This window comes from Octopus bimaculoides, chromosome 28 (assembly GCF_046866305.1).
Source record: "Octopus bimaculoides isolate indiv1 chromosome 28, ASM4686630v1, whole genome shotgun sequence".
Lineage (NCBI taxonomy): Eukaryota > Metazoa > Mollusca > Cephalopoda > Octopoda > Octopodidae > Octopus > Octopus bimaculoides.
The window spans coordinates 14847673-14866693 of NC_142955.1; the positions used below are offsets into that span (position 1 = coordinate 14847673).

The 19021-nt window shown below is 34.5% G+C and overlaps 3 protein-coding genes across 6 annotated transcripts; all 3 read right to left on the minus strand.

Annotated features, from left to right (window-relative positions):
* On the minus strand, positions 1-5603 carry LOC149130604 (uncharacterized). 2 transcript variants are annotated; one of them, XM_089344459.1, is made up of 2 exons: positions 4550-5603; positions 1-136 (listed from the first exon to the last, which is right to left on the minus strand). In XM_089344459.1, exons 1-2 carry the CDS (start codon positions 5601-5603, stop codon positions 114-116), a joined length of 1077 nt encoding a protein of 358 aa, XP_089200585.1. In that variant the 3' UTR covers positions 1-113. The 2 variants fall into 2 exon arrangements, with proteins under 2 accessions (XP_089200585.1, XP_089200584.1); XM_089344458.1 differs by lacking the exon at positions 1-136 and having other exon boundaries at positions 2836-5603.
* On the minus strand, positions 5513-9634 carry LOC149130605 (uncharacterized). Of its 2 annotated transcripts, XM_089344509.1 has the most exons (2): positions 8551-9634; positions 5513-5761 (listed from the first exon to the last, which is right to left on the minus strand). In XM_089344509.1, coding segments are annotated over exons 1-2 (1086 nt in total). In that variant the 3' UTR covers positions 5513-5759. The 2 variants fall into 2 exon arrangements, with proteins under 2 accessions (XP_089200635.1, XP_089200634.1); XM_089344508.1 differs by lacking the exon at positions 5513-5761 and having other exon boundaries at positions 8372-9634.
* A 3913-nt stretch (positions 9635-13547) lies between these two features.
* LOC149130606 (uncharacterized) lies at positions 13548-17865 on the minus strand. Of its 2 annotated transcripts, none has more exons than XM_089344507.1 (2): positions 16222-17865; positions 13548-14973 (listed from the first exon to the last, which is right to left on the minus strand). In XM_089344507.1, the coding sequence occupies exon 2, from the start codon at positions 14810-14812 to the stop codon at positions 13643-13645; it is 1170 nt and encodes a 389-aa protein (XP_089200633.1). In that variant the 5' UTR covers positions 14813-14973; positions 16222-17865; the 3' UTR covers positions 13548-13642. The 2 variants fall into 2 exon arrangements, with proteins under 2 accessions (XP_089200633.1, XP_089200632.1); XM_089344506.1 differs by having other exon boundaries at positions 16117-17865.
* Positions 17866-19021: the final 1156 nt, after the last annotated feature.

A 19021-nucleotide genomic window follows, 5' to 3' on the forward strand; every position in this document is an offset into this window, starting at 1 on the left:
ATATATAATGTTCTTGTTTTCCTTCTTATAGTTCACTCTTTACAAAGAATTTGCTTTGTACATCAATTCCTACCAGTCTTAAAATATGATAAATATTGAGGATGTATCTTCAGTTATCCCAATATCATATGATGTTCTGAAATAATAAAGATACATCAGTGTAAAATATGGAGGCTACTTAAAAAATACAGATTCAAAAGTGGGAAATTTACATTTCTACAGAAATAAGCATTTACCTGAACAACTGAACTTTTAATTTGACATTGTTGTTTAGCCCTAAGATATCTGTAACTGAGCAGAAATACAATTAAAGACATTCCATCCTGTCTTTCTAGCATTGTACATCTTGGACTAAATCATCCAATAGTCTTCAATAGTCATAAATGAAAAGTGAAATTTACATCTAGTAGGTCATGTCACCACATAATGTAGAATATATATCATCGCCCTATCTATCTCTTTCAATTGTATTTCTTTTACTTTTTTCATTGAGTCCACTATTTCTGACTTTGTCTCCATTCCAATCATTACCTCCCTAACAAAAGCATCAGAAACGCCCAAAAATTGACAGAAACAAAAAGAATAATATTGTAAGATAATATCTTGTTTTGATATTTTTTCTTTTTATTTTTTTTGGTTTTTGTTGTAATGGAATTTATGAGTTTGAAAAATTATTTTATTTCTAAAAACTGCAAAAATTGGCTCAGACGTGGCTGTGTGGTAAGAAGCTTTAACCCCAACTAGATGGTTCCAAGTTCAATTCAATTGCATGACACCTTGGACAAGTTAATAAAAAAACAAATTACTAATGGTTTCGGCACACATCTGTACTTATATCAAGAAACAAACCTTCCATAAATTAGAATAAAATACTGGATTCTTACAGAACATTTCAGTGATTGGAGTGTGCTTCAGAATATTTCTGAAACTAAAACGCACAACAAACTAATATGGGGAAAATGTTTTCTGAAGCGGTGGGGAGAGGATTGTCTGAAAGTTCACACGATCCGTTTATGCTCATAAATTTCAGGATCTACTTTAGCACCCAGTCACCAAGACGGAAAAAAAGAAACAGTCTAATAGGTGTACAAGAACGTGTAGAAAACGAATATGTAAGGAAAAATTTGAACAAACGAACGAGGGGTGGGTGGGATTAGAGGACTTTCGGAAAATTCACACGATCCGATTTTTTCCTTCAAAACTTTCAGGAAAATAGTTATCTTTTAATGAAATTTTACAGAAGCGCCTTTCAAACAGCATAGATTACGATTGTAAAGAAATTTGCGGGGAAAATGTTTTCCGAAGAGTGTAAAGTTCCCACTATCCGGTTTTTTTTTTCCACACCTACTAGACTGTTTTTTTGTTGTTTTTTTTCGTTTTAGTGACCAGGTGCTAAACTAGATCCTGAAATTTCAGAGCATAAACGGATCGTGTGTAATTTCCGATAGTCCTCTCCTCATCCCTTCGGAAAACATTTTCCCCAGAAATTTCTTTATAATCGTAATCTGTACCATTTGAACGATATTTCTATAAAATTTCACCAATATATATCGATTATCCTGAAAGTTATGAGGGATAAATCGGATTTAGTGAATTTTCCGAAAGTCCTCCCTCCACCCCCACCCCACCCCCGTTTAATTGCGCCAATTTTTGTTTTCATATTCGTTTTCTATACACTTTTTTTAAAATACATACTGGATTTTTGTTTTCTTTTCCTGACCGGGGCTTAAACAGTATATTAACCAACAAATCTCGTACAAATAACAGACATCTCTCTTCCAGAGCTAGAAATGGCAGTGAAATCTCGCACAAATGATAGACACCCCTTTCTCATTGCTAGAAATAACAGTGAAATCTCGCACAAGTCATAAAGATCTCACATGCATAAAAGACGAAGAAGACAAAAAAAGAAACAAGTCACAACCAGACCGCCTACAGAATTAAAAGATTCAACATTTTCATTGTGTAATACTTACGGAAATGTTTTATAAAGGATAGATTTGTTATAAAGTGTGTGTTTAATAGGTATTAAACGTAATTTAGAAGGTAAATAAGAGAAATTTATGCACGAGACGAACTTCTTTAATCCCAATGCGGAATTACAATTACGGCGCATGCGCATGTTTCATATGAAATACATGGGAGCTAACTCTTGTCCGAACTTTTCAGCTTAATTCCATTTCTGGTGTATGTAACAAAAATTTAGTTTTAGATATTTTATGTGAAGGTAATTCTAAGTAGTAACACTAATTACAATCATCCTAACATTCCCGGTGCCAAGTTCCACATGTTCAAAGCGAGCTTATAAGTCTTCCTGTCTGTCGAGCAACAAATAGCCCCAACGCGATTACACGACAAGCTGGAAGCGAAGCGAACGATACTGGCTCAATTAGACTTTCATTCACAAAGAGTATGCAATGTATCAATATATGTGAAGGAGCGAAAACAGGATGAAGCGGTGGACGGAAAGCAAAGGAAGCTTGTATGGATATCAACGCCATTGTTTACAACCAGTGAAAACACATGGAAACGAACACATATAGGAACTCACACAAATGTACAGTTGTGTGTGTAGGTAGGTAGATAGATAGAAAGATGTCTGTGTGTATACATACACATAAGCGCATATATGTACGTATGCAATTAGCTCCTTTCTGCTTCTGTTGGCCAAATAAAATGATAAATTGATGGGGCCTCAGACAAGCAGAAACTACCATGCAATTGGCTCCTTTTTGCTTTTGTTTGCCAAATCCATTGGGGCCTCTAACAAAAAACAACTGCTTTGAAAAGAAAGCAATGTAAAAAATGAAACATATACAAACAACACCTGCTGTGTGTGTTTTTAGGCTTTATTGGACATGACTCCCCCCCCCCCCCCCCAGATATAAAAGAACAGTTTTATATCAAGAAATACAAAATCTGAAACAAATTGCTTCTATTAAGTATGTCAAACTGCTGAAAAAGAAAGCCTAAAGAAAGGATCCAAAATGAGTGAAGTAGTTATTGCTGTAGCCAAGGTCCAAAAACACTCACTCTACTTTAGATGGAGTTTAAAATATTTGTTGCTACGAATTTTCACTCTGATACATATCAGGATGAATACAAACAAGTCTCGTTTACGATCTACTTTCTGGAGAATGATTTAACAGATATCACGATGAATGAAACGAATTTCCCCCAAATGGAAAAGAATGGTGGGGTACAGAACTGGGAGTTCCATAATCAGGTCAAAATTGATAGATATACATTTATATCTATATATAACCCAGTGACGCTACCGAGTAATACACGCTAATTAACCAGTTAAGAATAGACTAAATGTACAAGGGAGATAACGCGTGCTAGCTGTCAAATACTTCGCATGAGTGATACGCTTGGATGATGCTTTTAACAAACAAACATCTTACACTTCAAAGGTTGTAAATATGAGTATTGGTATATATATATATATATATATGGTATTGCTTCTGCACCTGCTCTATTTACCAGATTTAGCATCTGTGGACTTCCATCTCTTCCCCAAGATGAAAATGCAACTTAAAGGTTGCCATTTTAAAAACATTGTCAAGATCCAGAACTAATCACAGAAGGTCCTCGACTCACTTAAATGAAACAACTTTGAGGTCAGATTCCAAGAGTGGCAGGAACGCTGGGACCGGTGTATTGCTGTTCAAGGCGACAATTTCAGAGATGATGTCAAGACACAACTAGTAATGAAATATAACTCGTCTGAGAACCTTTTGAAACCACCTTGTATGCATTTGAGAGGACATTCAGCTTGTATGCTGTTCACAAACCACTCATCTATCCCAAGCTACCACATAGACCACCAGATAAAGGAGCAAAGAAGCCTGCCAAAAGATTTGTCCATGTCAGCAAAAGCCAAATACAGAGGTTTATTTTTCTCTGAATTCTTTCCCAGCACTTGCCTTATTCAGAAGAGCATCTAGAGTGCTTCTCCCTGGCACTTAACGAAACTGCATCTCATCTAGGCTACATCTTTACCTGGAAGTGATAGTCATTAACAAACCATGTATAGGGTTAGTAGGAGGTGTTGTTCCAGAAGAGAGTTTCCCACATTATGAAAAGGGCATGGGAGTAGGGGAGAGAATTTGGAAAGAAAGAAAAAGACCGAAATTTTTAGGAAACCATTATTTTCAGATTCATAATTTTCATTACATAAATCAGAAATATTATAAAGCAAAAGTAGTTTACAAAAGAACCCATACAAACTACCCTTTTCTTTTCTCTCCTGTATAAATAAGTTTGTGTTCAGTTAAGTGACTATTTCGAGAGAATGATTTACCACAAAAATCACAATGATATGGCTTCTCTCCTGTATGAATACGCTTGTGTTTAGTTAAGTCACAACTATCAGAGAATGATTTATCACAGTGGTATGGCTTCTCTCCTGTATGACTATGTATGTGTGTAGAAAGATTGCTACTCCAAGAGAATGATTTACCACACATATCACAGTGAAATGGTTTCTCTCCTGTATGAATACGTTTGTGAGAAGTCAAGGCAAAACTTTGAGAGAATGACTTACCACAGGTATCACAATGAAATGGTTTCTCTCCTGTATGAATACGTTTGTGTTTGGTTAAGTCAGAACTTTCAGAGAATGATTTACCACAGATATCACAGTGATATGGTTTCTCTCCAGTATGAGCACGCTTGTGTGAAGTTAAAGCATTACTCCGAGAGAAGGATTTACCACAGATATCACAATGAAATGGTTTCTCTCCTGTATGAATACGTTTATGTCTACTTAAGTCGCTACTAATGGAAAACGATTTAGCACAGATGTCACAATGATATGGCTTCTCTCCTGTATGACTACGTTCATGTTTAGTTAAGTCGCTACAATTAGAAAATGATTTACCACAGATCTCACAATGATATGGCCTCTCTCCTGTATGACTACGTTCATGTTTAGTTAAATCACCATTTTGAGAGAATGATTTACCACAGATATCACATTCATAAGGCTTCTCTCCTGTATGGATAAGTATATGTCTATGTAAAGTACTACTGTGAGAGAATGATTTACCACAGATATCACAATAATATGGCTTCTCTCCTGTATGTATACGCTTGTGTCTAGAAAGATTACTACTCTGAGAGAATGATTTACCACAGATATCACAATAATATGGCTTCTCTCCAGTATGAATACGTTTGTGAGTAGAAAGAATACTATTCAGAGAGAATGATTTACCACAGATATCACACTGATAAGGCTTCTCTCCTGTATGAATACGTTTATGTCTAGTTAAGTCATTACTTCCGCAGAATGATTTACCACAAATATCACAATGATATAGTTTCTCCCGTGTATGAACATGTTTGTGTGTAGTTAAGTGACTATTGCTGGAGAATGATTTACCACAAATATCACAATGATATAGTTTCTCCCGTGTATGAACATGTTTGTGTGTAGTTAAGTGACTATTGCTGGAGAATGATTTACCACAGATATCACAGTGATACAGCTTCTTTCTTATTCGAATTTGTTTGTGTTCAGTTAGGTCACTTTTTCGAGAGAAGGACCTTTTATAGGCATCAGAAATGAACGCTTCAACCTTCTCACTCTTTTCCATTATTTTTCTCCTCAAATCACAATGTATATATATTGTTGTTGCTTTCCTTCTTATAGTTCACTCTTGACAAAGAATTTGCTTTGTACATCAATTCCTACCAGTCTTAAAAGATGATAAATATTGAGGATGTATCTTCAGTTATCCCAATGTCATATATTCTGAAATAATAAAGAAACATCATATTTTACAATATGGAGGCTACTTAAAAAATACAGATTCAAAAGTGGAAAATTTACATTTCTACAGAAATAAACATTTACCTGAACAACTGAACTTTTAATTTGACATTGTTGCTTAGCCCCGAGGCATCTCTTACTGAGCAGAAATACGATTAAAGACATTCCATTCAGCCTGTCTCTCTAGCATTTTATATCTAGGACTACATCATCCAATAGTCTTCAATATTCACAAATGAAAGGTGAAATTTAAGGGAAATGTGCTGTTATTTCTAGTAGTTCATGTGACCACATAGAGAGCTTTGAAGCAAATTATGTTTTAAATTCTTACCATGTAGAATATCTCCCTCTCTATCTCTTTCAATTGTGTATCTTTTACTTTTCTCATTGATTCCACTATTTCTGACTTTGTCTCCATTTGCTTTCTCAATAAATATTTCTCCATTCCAGTCATTACCTCCCTAACCATAAGCATCACAGACGCCCAAAAATTGACAAAAACAAAAAGAATAATATTATGAGATAATGTTTGGAAGTTTTTATCCTTTCTCTTTTTTATGCTTTTGCACTTAAATACGCTTGTGTTCCTTGTAATGGAATTTACGACTCTGAAAAATTACCAATTTTGTTTCGGTACTACTAAAGCTGCACGGTCCCGAACGCGCAGCCGTGCAGTCGCGCTAGCTAGTCGTAAGTGGTCGATCCTAGCGCTGACCCTGTCCCTAACCCGAACCCTAAACACGTATTCATTTGCACACGCGGGTTAGGGTTAGGGTTAGGGACAGGGTCAGGATCGACCACTCGCGACTGCGCTGCTTTAGTAGTACCTTTAGTTTCTAAAAACTGCAAAAATTGGCTCAGACGTGGCGGTATGGTAAGAAGCTTTAACCCCAACCGGATGGTTCCAAGTTCAGTCTCACTGCATAGCACCATGAACAAGTTATGAGAAAATAAATTACTAGTGGTTTCGTCACACATCTGTACTTATATCAAGAAACAAACATTCCATAAATTATAATAAAGTATCGAATCCTTACTGAACAGTTCAGTGATTGAGAAATATTCTGAAGTACACTCCAAACTAAAACACACAACAGACTGATACGGCAACGATGGAGAGTGTAGATGGGAGCTTGCATAGGCAGAAATAGCAGCCAAACCTCACACACATCATAGGCATCTGTCTTCCATAACTAGAAATAGCAGCCAATTTCTGTTTTCATATTCGTTTTCTATACACTTTTTTTTAACACATACTGGATTTTTGTTTTCTTTTCCTGACCGGGGCTTAAACAGTATATTAACCACCAAATCTCGTACAAATAACAGACATCTCTCTTCCAGAGCTAGAAATGGCAGTCAACTCTCGCATAAATCAGAGACATCTCTTTCCCATTGTTAGAAATAACGGAGAAATCTCACAAATTATAATACTTACGGAAATGTTTCATAAGGAAAAGAGTTATTATAAAGTGTGTGTATAATAAATATTAAACGTACTTAAGTGAGTGTGTGTGAAGTTGAGAAACGTATCAAAAGTGTTTGTAGAAGTTAATTAAAAGAAATACATGCACGAGAGAAACTTCTGTTCAAAACCAAAACGGAACTACAATTACGGCGCATGCGTATATTTTGTATGGAACACATGGGAGCTAACTCTGGTCCCTTCTTTACAGCTTAATGCCATTCCTGGTCTGTCTGCCTGTGTAACATGCTATTGCTTCTGCACCTGTGGACCTCCATCTCTTCCCCAAGATGAAAATGCAACTCAAAGGCTGCCATTTTAAGAACATTGTCAAGATCCAGAACTAATCACAGAAGGTCCTTGACTCACTTAAACGAAACAACTGTGAGGTCAGATTCCAAGAGTGACAGGAACGCTGGGACCGGTGTGTTGCTGTTCAAGGTGACAATTTTAGAGATGATGTCAAGAAACAACTAGTAATGAAATATAACTAGTCAGGGGACTCTTATAATACCACCAGGTACATGGGTTGGATGCTTTTGACAAACAACTCATCTATCCCAAGCTACCACTTAGACCACCAGATAAAGAAATGAGGAATTTCGCCAAAATATTTGTCCATGTCAGCAAAAGCCAAATTCCATCAGTTGCCTTACTAAAAACAGCATAGGTAGTGCTTCTCTCACAAAACAAAACTGTATCTCATCTAGTCTATCCCTTTTCCTAATCAATTGGGCTATGATCCCTGATAAAACGAAGGAGGAGTTGACAAGGATGACACTCTCCTTGGGAAATTTTCTTCTTCAAATTTTATTAAATAATTGTAATCTAGACTTTTACTGAGTTTGATATAAAACATAATTCTTCTGAAATTTATGAGAAAATAGTTTGTAGTCGAGCACTAAACTGTAGATATGCCCCATTGTTTGCCGTTTGTGGTCTCTTCTGTTTAGTATTGAAAAATTAATAAAAATATACTGTGAATTGTGCAATTGATATTAAAGAAAGAAATTTGTATAGTGTTGGCAGGAGGAGGAGGTATTCTGGGAACAGAGGTCCCTACATCATGGGAAAGAACATGAAAGTAGGGGATGGAATAGGGAGAAAATTTGTAAAGAAAGACAAAATTTTTGAAAAAGCATTATTTTTAGAGTCACAATTTTCATTACATAAATCAGAAATATTTAAAAAAAACTAGTTTACAAAAGAACCCATATAATCTACCCTTTTCTTTTCTCTCCTGTATGAATTAGTTTGTGTTCAGTTAAAGGAATATTTTGAGAGAATGATTTACCACAAAACTCACAATGATATGGCTTCCCTCCTGTATGACTATGTTTGTGTTTAGTTAAGTCACAACTATCAGAAAATGATTTACCACAGATATCACAATCATAGGATTTCTCTCCTGCATGAATACATTTGTGTCTTGGTAAAGCACTACTATCAGAGAATGATTTACCACAGATATCACAGTGATATGGTTTCTCTCCTGTATGAATACGTATGTGTACAGTTAAGTTACTATTTTGAGAGAATGATTTACTACAAAAATCACAATGATATGGCTTCTCCCGTGTATGAAAACGTATGTGTTTAGTTAAGTGACTATTGCTGGAGAACGATTTACCACAGATATCACAATGATATGGCTTCTCTCCTGTATGAATACGTTTGTGTGCAGTTAAATTACTACAGTCAGTGAATGATTTACCACAGATATCACAGTGAGATGGTTTCTCTCCTGAATGAATACGTTTATGTTTAGTTAAGTGACTATTTTGTGAGAATGATTTACCGCAGATATCACAGTGATATGGCTCCTCTCCAGTATGAATACGTGTGTGTCCTGTTAAGTTACTATTTTGAGAGAATGTTTTACCACAGATATCACAATGATATGGTTTCTCTCCTGTATGAATACGTATGTGTGTAGAAAGATTACTGCTCTGAGAGAATGATTTACCACAGATATCACAATGGTAGGACTTCTCTCCTGTATGAATACGCTTGTGTTTAGAAAGATTACTATTATGAGAGAATGATTTACCACAGATATCACAGTTATATGGTTTCTCTCCTGTATAAATACGTTTGTGTGCAGTTAAATTACTACAGTCAGTGAATGATTTACCACAAACATCACGTGATGGTTTCTCTCCCGAGTGAATACGTTTATGTTTAGTTAAGTCACTACTTTGAGAGAATGATTTACAACAGATATCACATTGATACAGCTTCTTTCTCCTATGAATATGTTTGTGTTCAATTAGATTACTTTTTCGAGAGAAGGACCTTTTACAGACATCACAGTCATATGATGGCTTTCTCATCTCTTTTATCATGTCTTCATGAGAAATCACTTCTTCAACCTGCTCACTCTTTTCCATTATTTTTCTCCTCAAATCACAATGTATATATAATGTTCTTGTTTTCCTTCTTATAGTTCACTCGTTACAAAGAATTTGCTTTGTACATCAATTCCTACCAGTCTTAAAATATGATAAATATTGAGGATGTATCTTCAGTTATCCCAATATCATATGATGTTCTGAAATAATAAAGATACATCAGTGTAAAATATGGAGGCTACTTAAAAAATACAGATTCAAAAGTGGGAAATTTACATTTCTACAGAAATAAGCATTTACCTGAACAACTGAACTTTTAATTTGACATTGTTGTTTAGCCCTAAGATATCTGTAACTGAGCAGAAATACAATTAAAGACATTCCATCCTGTCTTTCTAGCATTGTACATCTTGGACTAAATCATCCAATAGTCTTCAATATTCATAAATGAAAAGTGAAATTTACATCTAGTAGGTCATGTCACCACATAATGTAGAATATATATCATCGCCCTATCTATCTCCTTCAATTGTATTTCTTTTACTTTTTTCATTGAGTCCACTATTTCTGACTTTGTCTCCATTCCAATCATTACCTCCCTAACAAAAGCATCAGAAACGCCCAAAAATTGACAGAAACAAAAAGAATAATATTGTAAGATAATATCTTGTTTTGATATTTTTTCTTTTTATTTTTTTGGTTTTTGTTGTAATGGAATTTATGAGTTTGAAAAATTATTTTATTTCTAAAAACTGCAAAAATTGGCTCAGACGTGGCTGTGTGGTAAGAAGCTTTAACCCCAACTAGATGGTTCCAAGTTCAATTCAATTGCATGACACCTTGGACAAGTTAATAAAAAAACAAATTACTAATGGTTTCGGCACACATCTGTACTTATATCAAGAAACAAACCTTCCATAAATTAGAATAAAATACTGGATTCTTACAGAACATTTCAGTGATTGGAGTGTGCTTCAGAATATTTCTGAAACTAAAACACACAACAAACTAATATGGGGAAAATGTTTTCTGAAGCGGTGGGGAGAGGATTGTCTGAAAGTTCACACGATCCGTTTATGCTCATAAATTTCAGGATCTACTTTAGCACCCAGTCACCAAGACGGAAAAAAAGAAACAGTCTAATAGGTGTACAAGAACGTGTAGAAAACGAATATGTAAGGAAAAATTTGAACAAACGAACGAGGGGTGGGTGGGATTAGAGGACTTTCGGAAAATTCACACGATCCGATTTTTTCCTTCAAAACTTTCAGGAAAATAGTTATCTTTTAATGAAATTTTACAGAAGCGCCTTTCAAACAGCATAGATTACGATTGTAAAGAAATTTGCGGGGAAAATGTTTTCCGAAGAGTGTAAAGTTCCCACTATCCGTTTTTGTTTTTTTTTCACACCTACTAGACTGTTTTTTTTTTTTGTTTTTTTTTCGTTTTAGTGACCAGGTGCTAAACTAGATCCTGAAATTTATGAGCATAAACGGATCGTGTGTAATTTCCGATAGTCCTCTCCTCATCCCTTCGGAAAACATTTTCCCCAGAAATTTCTTTATAATCGTAATCTGTACCATTTGAACGGTATTTCTATAAAATTTCACCAATATATATCGATTATCCTGAAAGTTATGAGGGAAAAATCGGTTCTAGAAATAACAGTGAAATCTCGCACAAGTCATAAAGATCTCACATGCATAAAAGACGAAGAAGACAAAAAAAGAAACAAGGCACAACCAGACCGCCTACAGAATTAAAAGATTCAATATTTTCATTGTGTAATACTTACGGAAATGTTTTATAAAGGATAGATTTGTTATAAAGTGTGTGTTTAATAGGTATTAAACGTAATTTAGAAGGTAAATAAGAGAAATTTATGCACGAGACGAACTTCTTTAATCCCAATGCGGAATTACAATTACGGCGCATGCGCATGTTTTAAGTGAAATACATGGGAGCTAACTCTTGTCCGAACTTTTCAACTTAATTCCATTTCTGGTGTATGTAACAAAAATTTAGTTTTAGATATTTTATGTGAAGGTAATTCTAAGTAGTAACACTAATTACAATCATCCTAACATTCCCGGTGCCAAGTTCCACATGTTCAAAGCGAGCTTATAAGTCTTCCTGTCTGTCGAGCAACAAATAGCCCCAACGCGATTACACGACAAGCTGGAAGCGAAGCGAACGATACTGGCTCAATTAGACTTTCATTCACAAAGAGTATGCAATGTATCAATATATGTGAAGGAGCGAAAACAGGATGAAGCGGTGGACGGAAAGCAAAGGAAGCTTGTATGGATATCAACGCCATTGTTTACAACCAGTGAAAACACATGGAAACGAACACATATAGGAACTCACACAAATGTACAGTTGTGTGTGTAGGTAGGTAGATAGAAAGATGTGTGTGTGTATACATACACATAAGCGCATATATGTACGTATGCAATTAGCTCCTTTCTGCTTCTGTTGGCCAAATAAATTGATAAATTGATGGGGCCTCAGACAAGCAGAAACTACCATGCAATTGGCTCCTTTTTGCTTTTGTTTGCCAAATCCATTGGGGCCTCTAACAAAAAACAACTGCTTTGAAAAGAAAGCAATGTAAAAAATGAAACATATACAAACAACACCTGCTGTGTGTGTTTTCAGGCTTTATTGGACATGACTCCCCCCAGATATAAAAGAGCAGTTTTATATCAAGAAATACAAAATCTGAAACAAATTGCTTCTATTAAGTATGTCAAACTGCTGAAAAAGAAAGCCTAAAGAAAGGATCCAAAATGAGTGGAGTAGTTATTGCTGTAGCCAAGGTCCAAAAACACTCACTCTACTTTAGATGGAGTTTAAAATATTTGTTGCTACGAATTTTCACTCTGATACATATCAGGATGAATACAAACAAGCCTCGTTTACGATCTACTTTCTGGAGAATGATTTACCAGATATCACGGTGAATGAAGCGAATTTCCCCCAAAGGGAAAAGAATGGTGGGGTACAGAACTGGGAGTTCCATAATCAGGTCAAAATTGATAGATATACATTTATATCTATATATAACCCAGTGACGCTACCGAGTAATACACGCTAATTAACCAGTTAAGAATAGACTAAATGTACAAGGGAGATAACGCGTGCTAGCTGTCAAATACTTCGCATGAGTGATACGTTTGGATGATGCTTTTAACAAACAAACATTTTACACTTCAAAGGTTGTAAATATGAGTATTGGTATATATATATATATATATATATATGGTACTGCTTCTGCTTCTGCACCTGCTCTATTTACCAGATTTAGCATCTGTGGACTTCCATCTCTTCCCCAAGATGAAAATGCAACTTAAAGGTTGCCATTTTAAAAACATTGTCAAGATCCAGAACTAATCACAGAAGGTCCTCGACTCACTTAAATGAAACAACTTTAAGGTCAGATTCCAAGAGTGGCAGGAACGCTGGGACCAATGTATTGCTGTTCAAGGCGACAATTTCAGAGATGATGTCAAGAAACAACTAGTAATGAAATATAACTCGTCTGAGAACCTTTTGAAACCACCTTGTATGCATTTGAGAGGACATTCAGCTTGTATGCTGTTCACAAACCACTCATCTATCCCAAGCTACCACATAGACCACCAGATAAAGGAGCAAAGAAGCCTGCCAAAAGATTTGTCCATGTCAGCAAAAGCCAAATACAGAGGTTTATTTTTCTCTGAATTCTTTCCCAGCACTTGCCTTATTCAGAAGAGCATCTAGAGTGCTTCTCCCTGGCACTTAACGAAACTGCATCTCATCTAGGCTACATCTTTACCTGGAAGTGATAGTCATTAACAAACCATGTATAGGGTTAGTAGGAGGTGTTGTTCCAGAAGAGAGTTTCCCACATTATGAAAAGGGCATGGGAGTAGGGGAGAGGATTTGGAAAGAAAGAAAAAGACTGAAATTTTTAGGAAACCATTATTTTCAGATTCATAATTTTCATTACATAAATCAGAAATATTATAAAGCAAAAGTAGTTTACAAAAGAACCCATACAAACTACCCTTTTCTTTTCTCTCCTGTATAAATAAGTTTGTGTTCAGTTAAGTGACTATTTCGAGAGAATGATTTACCACAAAAATCACAATATGTGTTCGCTCCTGTGTGACTACGTTTATGTTTAGTTAAGACACTACTATTATTGAGTGATTTACCACAGATATCACAATGATATGGCTTCTCTCCTGTATGAATACGTTTATGTTTAGTTAAATCACCATTTTGAGAAAATGATTTACCACAGATATCACACTGATAAGACTTCTCTCCTGTATGAGTACGTTTGTGTTTAGTTAAGGCACAACTATCAGAGAATAATTTACCACAGATATCACAGTAATATGGTTTCTCTCCTGTATGAATACATTTGTGTCTTGGTAAAGCACTACTATCAGAGAATGATTTACCACAGATATCACAGTGATATGGTTTCTCTCCTGTATGAATACATTTGTGTCTTGGTAAAGCGCTACTATCAGAGAATGATTTACCACAGATATCACAATGATATGGTTTCTCTCCTGTATGAATACGTATGTGTGTAGAAAGATTGCTACTCTGAGAGAATGATTTACCACAGATATCACAATGATAGGATTTCTCTCCTGTATGGATACGTTTGTGTTTAGAAAGATTACTACTGTGAGAGAATGATTTACCACAGATATCACAGTTATACGGTTCCTCTCCTGTATGAATACGTTTGTGTGCAGTTAAATTACTACAGTCAGTGAATGATTTACCACAGATATCACAATGAGATGGTTTCTCTCCTGAATGAATACGTTTATGTTTAGTTAAGTCACTACTATCAGAAAATAATTTACCACAAATATCACAGTGATATGGTTTCTCTCCAGTATGAATACGTCTGTGTACAGTTAAGTCACTATTCTGTGAGAATGATTTACCACAGATATCACAAGGATATGGCTTCTCTCCTGTATGAATACGTATGTGTTTAGTTAAATGACTATTGTTGGAGAATAATTTACCACAGACGTCACAGTGTTGTAGCCTTTCTCTTGTATGAATATGTTTGTGTTCAGTTAGGTCACTTTTTCGAGAGAAGGACCTTTTACAGACATCACAGTCATATGATGGCTTTCTCATCTCTTTTATCATGTCTTCATGCGAAATCAATTCTTCAACCTTCTCACTCTTTTCCATTATTTTTCTCCTCAAATCACAATGTATATATAACGTTCTTGTTTTCCTTCTTATAGTTCACTCTTTACAAAGAATTTGCTTTGTACATCATTTTCTTTCAGTCTTAAAATATGATAAATATTGAGCATGTATCTTCAGTTATCCCACTGTCATATGATATTCTGAAATAATAAAGAAACATCAGTGTAAAATATGGAGGCTACTTAAAAATACAGATTCAAAAGTGGAAAATTTACGTTTCTACATGAATAAACATTTACCTGAATGACTGTTTAGCCCTGAGGCGTCTCTGAGCAGAAATATGTTAGACATTTCATTCAGCCTGTCTCTCTAGCATTGTATATCTAGGACTACATCATCCAACACAGTCTTCAATATTCATAAATGAAAGGTGAAATTTAAGAGAAATGTGCTGTCATTTCTAGTTGGTCATGTGAAGCAAATTATGTGTTTGAAAATCTTACAATATAGAATATAAATCATCTCCCTCTCTCTCGTTTTCAATTGTTTCTTATACTATTTTCATTGATTCCACTATTTCTGACTTTGTCTCCATTTGCTTTCTCAATAAATATTCTTTAATTCCAGTCATTACCTCCCTAACCATAACACACACACAAAATTGATAGAAAGGACAAGAATAATATTATAAGATAATATCTTGCTTTGTAATTTTTATCCTTTTCTTTTTCTTTCTTTTTTTTTTTTTTTTTTGCTTTTGCTGTTAAATACGCTTGTGTTTCATATATAAAGGAATTTACGACTCTGAAAAAATATTTTGTTTCTAAAACCTGCAAAAATTGGCTCAGACGTGGCTTTGTGGTAGGAACCTTTGTTCCCAACTAGATGGTTCCAAGTTCTGTCCCACTGTATAGCACCTTGAACAAGTTATGAGAAAACAAATTACGAATGGTTTCGGCACACATCTGTACTTATATCAATTAACAAACATTCTATAAATTATTGGATTCTGAATATTTCAGTGATTGGAGTGTACTTTAGAATATTTCTGCAACTAAAACACACAACAGACTAACGCGGCAACGATGGAGAGTGTAGAATGGAGCTTGCACAGGCAGAAATAGCAGCCAAATCTCACACAGATCATAACCATCTCCCTTCCATAACTGAAAAATGGCATTGAAATCTTGCACAAACCATAGATACCCCTCTTACATTGCTAGAAATAGCAGCGAAATCTCGCACAAATCATAAACATCTCTCATGCATAAAAGATGAAGACAAAATAAGAAACAACGTCTACAGAATTAAAAGATTAAATGGTTTCATTGTGTAATACTTACGGATATGTTTCATAAAAGACAGAGTTGTTATATAATGTGTGTGTAATATGTGTTAAACGTACTTTCAGTGTGTGTGTGTGAAGTAGAAAAGAGAAATTCATGTACCATAGAAAATTCTTTAAATACCAATTCGGAACTACAATTACTGCGCATGCGTATTTTGTAATTTTTTTGTGCTTTTTTTTTTTTTTTTACATCAAACACATGGGAGTTAACTCTTGTCAGTACTTTTCAGCATAATACATTTCTCGGTCTGTCTCTGTCACAAAAATTTTCTTGAACTGGTTTTAGGTATTTTATGTGAAGGTAATTCTAAGTAGTAACACTGATTATAATCATCCTAACATTCCTGGTGCCAACTTCCACGTGTTCCAAGCGAGCTTATAAGCCTCCCTGTCTGTTGAGCAAATAGTCCCAACGCGGTTACACAAGGAGCTGGAGACGAAGCAAATGACACTAGCTCAATGAGACTTTCATTCACAAAGAACATGCAATATACCAATACATGTGAAGGAGCGAAAACAGGATCAGGCAGTGGACTGAAAGCAAACGACCGAGATTTGTTTGGATAGAAGGCCATTGTTTACATCAGTGAAAACACATGGACACGAACAGATATACAAACGTACAGTTGTGTGTGTGTGTAGGTAGGTAGGTAGATAGAAAGATAGATAGATAGATACGTGTATGTATACAAACACATAAGCGCATATATGTACGTATGCAATTGGCTCCTTTCCTGCTTCTGTTGGCCAAATAAATTGATAAAGCTACAGATGAGGCCTCAGACAAGCATAAACTACTTTGAAAAGAAAGCTATGTAAAAAATTAAACGGACAAACAAAATCTGCTGTGTGTGTGGTTTTAGGCTTTATTGGATATAACTCCTCCCAGATATAAAAGAACAGTTTTATATCAATTTTCCAGTAAAGAAAGAATCCACAATGAGTGGACTAATCATTGCTGTGGCCAAGGTCCAAAAACACTCACTCTACTTTAGATGGAGTTTAAAGTGTTTGTTGCAATGAATTTTCAGATTGATACACTTCACAATGAATATAAACATGTCTCGTTCATAATCTACTTCTGGAGAATGATTTACCACAGATATCACAATGAATTAGACAATTTTGGCCAAAATAGAAAACAAATGGCACAAATAAAGTAAAAGGAACTGGAAGTGTATTGTGATCAGCGATATCCGATAATCAAGTAAAAATTGATAGAAATAACCCGGTGACGCTATGGAGTAACACACGCTAATTAACCAAATAATATAGACGTTTTCGATCTACTTTGGATTCTTTGCCATCAAATTTGATTGCAAAGAATCCAAACTAGATCGTAAACATCTATACACTAAATGCTCAAGGGATATAATGCGTGCTACCTGTGAAATATTTCGCATAAGAGATACATTTTGATGGCACTTTAAATGGTCCTAAGAAAACTCATCTCAGGATTTTTGGCCGTAGGCAGCTCGCCGCAAAGCAAAAGATGAGTTGCTCCCACCACTTTGGTATATAATTGTTTCAACCAATAAGGTGTAAAACAATTGGATCTATTTAATTTCATATGCAAAATCAGCCCCTTTTGATTCTGCTCAGATTGATTTCTATTTTTGTGTATCGCAAATTAAAGAATCTGATGTTATTTGTAATTAAATTTGGGTAATTTTAGCCAATCAGCAGACACTAACAGCTTGTTACCATGACAACCACACGTTTTGCTGTGTTGATTCTTTACATCACGAGATTCAATTCACTTGTGTCTTGTTTTAATAAAATTTGACTGAAGAACTGAAAGCCATGAATGTTCCATCCTGGTTTTCTGTCTTTGTATCGTCCATCTGCCTGTATGTATATATATATATATATATGTATATATATATATATATATATATATATATATGTATATATATGTATATATGTATATATATGTATATATGTATATATATGTATATGTATGTATATATATGTATATATATGTATATATGTATATATATGTATATATATATATATATATGTATATATATGTATATATATATATATATGTATATATATGTATATATATATATGTATATATATATATATATATGTATATATATGTATATATATATATATATATATATATATATATATGTATATATATATATATATATATATATATATATATGTATATATATATATATATATATATATATATATGTATATATATATATATATATATATATATATATGTATATATATGTATATATATATATATATATATACAGAGAGAAAGACAAAATTTAAAGAGAAACTAATTTTGATTAAAAGATTTAGAACCATAGTACTTGTTTTTGTATTTACCCTAAGTATGTTTCGTCTGCATTTGAAGTGTGTAAATATATAAATTTTCTACATTTCAAAACATTAATCTGTTTTCCTTTCTGGTAATTAAAATTTACTGTTATGAGGTAAACTACTACTTGTTGTCCATCATGTAGGTATCTTTGATCATAGTAGTTTATTACTGAGTGACTGAAGGAAAAGGAAAGAGCATTTACCATTAAAACTTGCCAAGCAGAAATGGGACAGCTACCAAGCAGAGAGGGAGACATATTTGTACATCTCTGGTAGCACTAACACAAAGTATGTTGCCTGTGTCACAGATGCCAAGTAAAAAACAATTCCATTTAGTTTTCTGTATTTATAACAATTCCATAGCTAAACTAGGTCTAGTAACAAAGGATATTTCGTGGGTTAACAAGGTTCAATTGAATTTAACACCAGATGTTGATGATGAAGAAAACCAATCTGAATTGAATGGAGCTTGACACAGGAAGTCAACACCTGACTCTGATAAATTTCCAAGAGCGAATCCAGAGAACAAAGGGGAAGGGAAAAAAATCCTCCAGAAAAAT

Excerpts from the sequence above, each read along its gene's own strand:
- LOC149130604 (XM_089344458.1), bottom strand. The coding sequence starts at position 5,603 with ATGGAAAAGAGTGAGAAGGTTGAAGCGTTCATTTCTGATGCCTATAAA.
- LOC149130605 (XM_089344508.1), bottom strand. The coding sequence starts at position 9,634 with ATGGAAAAGAGTGAGCAGGTTGAAGAAGTGATTTCTCATGAAGACATG.
- LOC149130606 (XM_089344507.1), bottom strand. The coding sequence starts at position 14,812 with ATGGAAAAGAGTGAGAAGGTTGAAGAATTGATTTCGCATGAAGACATG.